The 7,055-nt window shown below is 35.0% G+C and overlaps 1 protein-coding gene across 1 annotated transcript; it reads left to right on the top strand.

Moving 5' to 3' along the window:
- Nucleotides 1-1,415: 1,415 nt before the first annotated feature.
- On the top strand, nucleotides 1,416-3,706 carry LOC108735944 (L-sorbose 1-dehydrogenase-like). Its single transcript, XM_018468187.2, has 3 exons — nucleotides 1,416-1,662; nucleotides 1,715-1,927; nucleotides 1,990-3,706. The coding sequence occupies exons 1-3, from the start codon at nucleotides 1,449-1,451 to the stop codon at nucleotides 3,396-3,398; spliced, it is 1,836 nt and encodes a 611-aa protein (XP_018323689.1). The 5' UTR covers nucleotides 1,416-1,448; the 3' UTR covers nucleotides 3,399-3,706.
- The last annotated feature ends 3,349 nt before the right edge of the window (nucleotides 3,707-7,055 follow it).

The following is a 7,055-nucleotide window of genomic DNA, read 5'->3' as shown; positions in this document are numbered from 1 at the left end:
AAAGGTTCACGACATTCCGATTTTTTCTTTCATAATAGGTATCTACACAGCACCTAAAAAATTTAGTATAAAACCAGAGGAAAAGCAAAGAAAGTAACAAATGGTACTTCCCAACATCACTTAGCGTCATCTGCTAGGAGTCTGAATTACCCCTGACTGAAAGGAAGATTTCTTTGTATCCGGAGAGGATTTTTATTTATTTCATATCTTTCGAGCACCTAGAGTTTAGATTCCCTACAAGGACGCTGAAAACGACCTTTCCTCAAGACCTCTGGGATAGTTTGGAGAGACTGCCGGCCTTCCAGCATTGGTAGTTGGTAGGAATAAAATACCAAAAAGTTTAAAGTTTTTACCTTTCAAAAGAGAAGTAAACAATAGCAGACTAAAGACGGAAGTTGTGACCCCCCTCAACCTCCAAGTTGCTAAGCACCAAGGGATGATAAACTAAAAAGGGTAAAAATGTGATTATTTCAAGTGAAAGAAGAGGATGAAGGAGATTTCGAAAACGTATGAGAAGAGTTCGGAGGCTCTGGACAAACATTATCAGAGGGACTGTGTAGATCAATGTTACAATATCTTGAACCATTGATTGGAGCAATAGATGGCACCCTCACAGCCAGAAATTCTGTTTCCGTCAAAACTTCGCGACATTATTCTATTATCTGACACTAATCTCAGATAGATTTTCTGGAGAGAATAAGTACTATTTGAATATTTTACGACTGCTTCCTAGTGGATTACCATGAAGCTTTTGAGATTCATTGTAAAACGAACTTATTCTGAGTCTATTTCAAGTCTGGTAATGTGTCAAAATTTTTCTTAGCTAGTTAGGTTTTGGGGCTTCACACGAAAGAAGCTTTTCAAAGTTAAACACGAATTATAATAAACATATTTTAAATTTAATCAGGACATCGTTTTGTAGAGCTCTTTCCAAAAAAATGCATAGGTGATTTACTAGTAAAATTAGCAAATAGATATTGGAGGAACACTTCTACAGGCAGGGTATGAAGCAGTTCAATATAATAGGGGATATTAAACTATTTTTCAAACCTTTTCCATATTTGTCAATTATTACTCAAAACTTAGGAAAAATTGCACACACAATATATATGACAACATTTAGAAATATCCCAAAGGTATTTAATATCATACACGTGATTGCTTATCATAGAAAGATAGCAACTGTAATAAAATAACCTATTATGTGACGGCGAACAGTTATAACATTCAACATTAATTACGTAAACTGTACGAATTTGTATATCTCTTGTAACATATTCCAAAATTTTGTAACGACAACGACCTTTTATTAACAAATTAAAAGTGCACACTCATGTACTGGATGTTGTGTGGCTTGGCCGTGACCTTAGGTTATCGAATTGTGGATGTCACTTCTTTTATAAATTCCTGATTTAACGGAACGCCAGACTGTTATGTTATGTAGTTAGATGCTATCTTACAAAACGGGAACAGTGATGAGCGTTATTAACGTTATCGGTCTCATTGTTATTTCGTTAACTTGCTGCTTCTCAAGTCAGTCGAGCCAACAAACTGAATATTATGCCAATTTAATAACACAAAGAGTGCTTAATGCCCAAAAATACCAACCGCCCGATTATTACAAAGGTTTCGATGTTAGTGAGAAATACACAGCTCCTAAAGGTAAGAAGCAAGTTATATTGAGAAAAGAAATTCTTAAGTACATTTCTTGCAGACTTTGGAGTCTTTGACTTTATCGTGGTAGGAGCTGGAGCTGGAGGGTCACTTTTAGCAAGACGTCTGTCAGAAGCCCATGATTGGAAAGTTTTGCTAATAGAAGGGGGTGGTACAAGTGACGATTTTGTTGACATACCGGCAGCATTTAATCACCTGTTAACTTCTGAATATAGCTGGGGTTTCAAGACAACTCCACAAAAAGTTTGCGAAGGTAACTGTTACGCACAAATCATTAAACACTTGATTACACAAATTCTCTATTTCCATTTTCAGATAGCATCGGAAGTATATGTACATATCCTAGGGGCAAAGGCCTGGGTGGTACAACATTAATTCACACCGTTGTACACGCTCGTGGAATTCCATCCGATTATGATTACTGGGAAAAACTAGGACTAGACGGTTGGTCGTTTGACGACGTGTTTCCCTATTTCAAGCGTTACGAAAATGCATCCATACTTAAAGACATTGATCCTGATTATCACGGGTTCAACGGTCCGTTTGCGGTAGAGAATTATCGAAACTCATCAGAGTTCGAAGAGGCTTTCATAGCAGCGTTGGGAACTTTTGGAATCACCAAAACCGATTATAATGGTCAAAAAGTTTACGGTTACGGACGTTCGCAGCTAGCAACACACAATGGTAAAAGAAACGATGCCTTCAAATGCTTTATATCAGACGTTATTAATAAAGAAAATTTACAAATACAAGACAATTCGCTAGTTACGAAAGTATTAATTAGAAACGCAACAGCCTACGGAATTGAATTCATACATGACAACAACAGGTACATTGCAAAAGCAACCAAAGAGGTTATACTGTCAGCAGGATCGGTAGGATCTCCTCAAATACTTATGCTGTCAGGAGTTGGGCCAGCGAATGAATTATTGAAACACAATATTACTTTGGTAAAAGATCTTCCGGTTGGAAGGGAATTCCAAGACCGTCCTGGTATTAGTATGTACATAACCACTGACCGATTTGAAGAAGCAGATCTAAAAGCTGTGATTGCACAATATTTACAAGGTCATGGTCCCATGAGCGTTTCACAACGAACTGTGGTCGCTTTTTACAAAAACAGTAGAAACAGTCCTGTTGAGATCATGCTACTTGACGGCGAAGGTTTCACAGTATACAACAATTCAGTAAATTTTGGGAAAACCGGTTTAAAAAGTTTCGGAATTCGTACCGCCCTCCTAAAACCAAAATCTGTTGGAAACTTGACGTTGGCATCGAACGACCCACTGCAGTTTCCTGTAATAAACACGAATCTTCTGGGCGAACCTGACGATGAAGAGTCCATTATAGAAGCTCTAAACTTCATGGCTGACGTTGCAGAATCGGAACCCATGAAGAAGTTTAATGCCACGATCAAGGACGATACTGCATGTAAAGTTTTCCCGTTCAGAAGCAAACGTTACTGGAAATGCTATTTACGTACTTCCATGTCGGATCATGCACTTCATCCCATTAGATCTTGCAAAATGGGCACAAATCCAAATGATTCCGTTGTAAATAACAGACTTCAGGTCCACGGTATTAGTAACTTGAGGGTAGTCGATGCCAGTGTGATGCCAACTAGCGTTACTGGACATCAATTTGGTACAGTTTTCATGATTGCCGAAAAAGCGTCAGATATGATTGCAGAAGACCATGGAAATATTATTAACTCGAGCAGGTAGCGATGGAATTAAGTTACAAACTGTTCATATAACTTATAACAATATTACTTTCTTACTGGGTAAAACATACCATTCCGAAAAAAGTAAGGTAGCATTTTAAGGAACATAAAAATAAAAAATGCTGGAGTAAAACACATGGTATATCTCATTTCCTTTTAAGGTTTTGGTAATTTAACCTTCGTATTTTGTACTGCGTTATCAGCTGTAACATATCCGGAGTCAGGTTTAACCTTAGATAGTAGTACTTTTTATCCGTCATAACATTGTGAAAATTTTCTAAATAAAAATTAAACGATTGTGCAACTTGATACTAGTTTACATATTTTTTATCCTTCGTTTAATTTTTCTTGAACTTGACCTCTTTGTTTCACAACAAGACCGCACCGTAATGAGTAAGCAAAAAAAATTCTGTCAAAAATCTAAAATATTTATGCGTAATTTTATATTGAAGCAAATTGGACAGAAATGGTGTTTTACTTTAAACGTAATTTTCTGGCATTAGTAGTAATAACAGAACACGTTTCTATATACATAAGTAAGAAATAGGAATCTAAAAAGAATAATTTTCTTTATAGACGCGCCACCAAGGCGTTGTTGGAAAGACGTGCAATTTTCACAAATTAATATTTAACCTCTATTAAATACATATTACGTAGCAAACATGCTAGCATTACCGTTGTGCAATCTAAATTTAATCATAAGCAGAAAGATTAAACAATTTTCCTTTTCGTTGTAGACCAGAGGCACTAACGGTGTAAAACAACTTTTAATTAGAGCAACCTTATTTGCATCATCGTGATCATCAACATTAACAGCAAACGGTTACGTGAGAGAGATTTCCAGTAGTGTTTGATTTAGAAATTGTCACGGAGTTATTAATAAATAAATGTCTAATTAGCGTAAAAAACATGGGAACTTAATTTATATGCTATTGAACTGAAAGATTTTGTTAAGTTCCGATAAACTTCTGTAATAACCAGACGCAGAAGCGGATGTGAAAATGTATGCGGAAGTTCCGCGATTGCGAAATTGGAAGCAGAGGTCTGTTGCAACACAAAATGTAATATTTTATCGAGTTGATCTTCAATTTTTAGGGAATTTGTATACTCTGATGGGTTTTATGTAGGAATAATAGTTAATTTCTATCTAATAGAAAACAGAAAGTAAAGTGAATATTTCCTGGAAAAGCAGGGAGTAGGTAACGTTTGTTGATGTTGTTGGGTTATGTCAGACAGGTAGGCAGGTTACAAAGAAGGAGGAGAGCAAAATGGAGAGAGAAAGATGTAGAGGTCCGGTTTATCTTCGATCGGGAGTTTCTTTGTGGAAGGGTTGCCACGATCTTTCAGCGCAAGGAGCCGGTAATTAATGGATTCACGTCCTAAAGTGTCTCCGAAAATTCCTTAAGTTACACGGGCCGAGAGACAAGTGATTTTTTGTTACCTCTTTTGGGCGAGGTTGTTGATAGTATCGCGTTAGAAAGACTAATGATGGGACCCAGGGATTTAAATAGCTCGTGAACTTATTGATTCTCCATGTGATAAACTCAGCCTCGCTTCCAACAGAAATTAATTATTATCAAAGATATATGACCACCTGACGCAACGGTGCCGTAGTTTATTAAATGGATTTTGATTTTCGATTTTCGTAACATCTACATAAAAGTACGACAAAAGGAGATAATGCTGAAGTTAGAGAAAGATATAAAGGATAACGTGAATGCGATGAATAGATGAATTTATTTACACTTGTCTTACCAATATATTTTCAAAAATAAATTCCCAAATTTTGTATTTCGAGTAGATGAGCCATCTTCATTCAAACAGGTCTCCTATTTGCCTCAAACTATATTTCTTTTTAATAATAGAGCAAAAATCTTTCTTTAATATTAATGTGAAAATTCATTTTCGATTTTCCATCCACTACAAACATCCTCAGGTTAATGAGGAAATTGTTTAATATTTTTCCTCATTAACCTGAGGAAGTTTGTAGTGGATGGAAAATCGAAAATGAATTTTCACATTAATATTACATATTAACCACTAATAGTAATTAAAAATGTCATAGGGTTTTAAATTTTTCTTTAGTTTTAATCTAACATACGGACAGAGAAATGCATTTCATTTAAGAATGTTTGGGAGGTATGTCAAAATGCTATGAGACAAATAAAAATTTGGAAGAACGTTCCTCATTCAATTCTAAAACTCCTGTAAAAATTACAAATTGATTCACTAAACCGTTAAAAAGTTACTGAAATTTTAAAAAATTGTAATTTTACACGTCATTTTATGGAGATTCGTTAACCGAACAGATTAAATTTATTTTTATTAACAGAAAAAAAGCTACCAGAAATTTCAAACTTTTATAATAAGTAACTTGAACTCTGGAGAATCACTTTAGCGTAAGGTTATTCAAATTCACTAAATGGTTATCGAGGAAAAAATGAAAAATTAGCTGAAAATCTCGTTTTTACTTGATAATATAATGATAATATTTATAATTGTCTGAAATAAATGCAATTTTAAAGTTTTAATTATTATTTAAACATATTAAAAAGTTTTACGCTCATTATTAATAAAGATTGAAACTAAATATTTTTTTGTTTCCAAGTTGAAATCAAGGCATATTCACTGCCAAGTCAGTTAAAAATTTTCCATATTATTCGATATTTCTTATTTTATTCAAAGATTTTGGTCAAATTCCAAATTTTTTCTCAAACCGTATCCTTTTTTTAGTATAGATAGTATTTATTTACCTCATATGCTGCAAAACCTAATTAATCACGAATTTCTAATTTTATGCACCCTTGTCTTAGGTTGTACCTCCCAAACATCCTTAACGAATAGTGGTTGCAATTTTCCTACTATTTTGGGTCCAGTTTTTCAGCTCCAACTGGTAAAAACTTTAATATTCTGGTAAATTTATCTGCATACCTATAGACATAAGTAATTTATGTTTTATTTATAAAGCTTTCCGATTTCCTCAATAATCTGAAATTGAACAAAGTTTGTTACCTCCTGCAGATTAAATCTGGTCCACACGCGTTCGAAAAGTTGGTCATCGCTAATTTCGTTCCGCTTCTAATACAGCTGTTTGATTCTGCCGAAGGCAACATAGACGATTTAATTTAAGTCGAATGACTGCATGGAATAGAAGCTACGTAATCTATACATTACGTATGCGGGCACTACAACTTTATATCGATTTCGGAAATAGTACAGGTCATTGCAGATATTGCATGAATAAATGAATAAATAGACCAAATTACTGCAGACTGCAGAGAACACATCGTTAGAGTTCTGGTAAAACAGGACCTCGAAACAATGGTCGAGAGCACTTAATATCGCCCCCTTAGCCCGTCGTTTTAATATGCAAGAATTATACCTGGGCATGTGTACATATGCATGTATGTGCGCTAAACAATAACCAAAGACGGTTATTGTTTTGCAGTTTCGTTTTACTGGCCAAAGGAACTCTTAAGAACGTTGCAAAAAGAGAATTGTTCAAGTCGACAAAAACACTCAATGCATATCGTTGTAAAGAGAACTGGAATGTTTGTTTTCAGTGCCTACTTTCAACAACTACACGACCGTGTTCGCATTATGTTTGTACAGACATTATTCAGATTTAAATTGGAACAATGTACCTACGTACCCACAG

The sequence above is a fragment of the Agrilus planipennis genome, unplaced genomic scaffold (genome assembly GCF_000699045.2).
Source record: "Agrilus planipennis isolate EAB-ADULT unplaced genomic scaffold, Apla_2.0 scaffold8, whole genome shotgun sequence".
Classification (NCBI taxonomy): domain Eukaryota; kingdom Metazoa; phylum Arthropoda; class Insecta; order Coleoptera; family Buprestidae; genus Agrilus; species Agrilus planipennis.
This window is presented reverse-complemented; position numbering and strand designations above follow the sequence as displayed.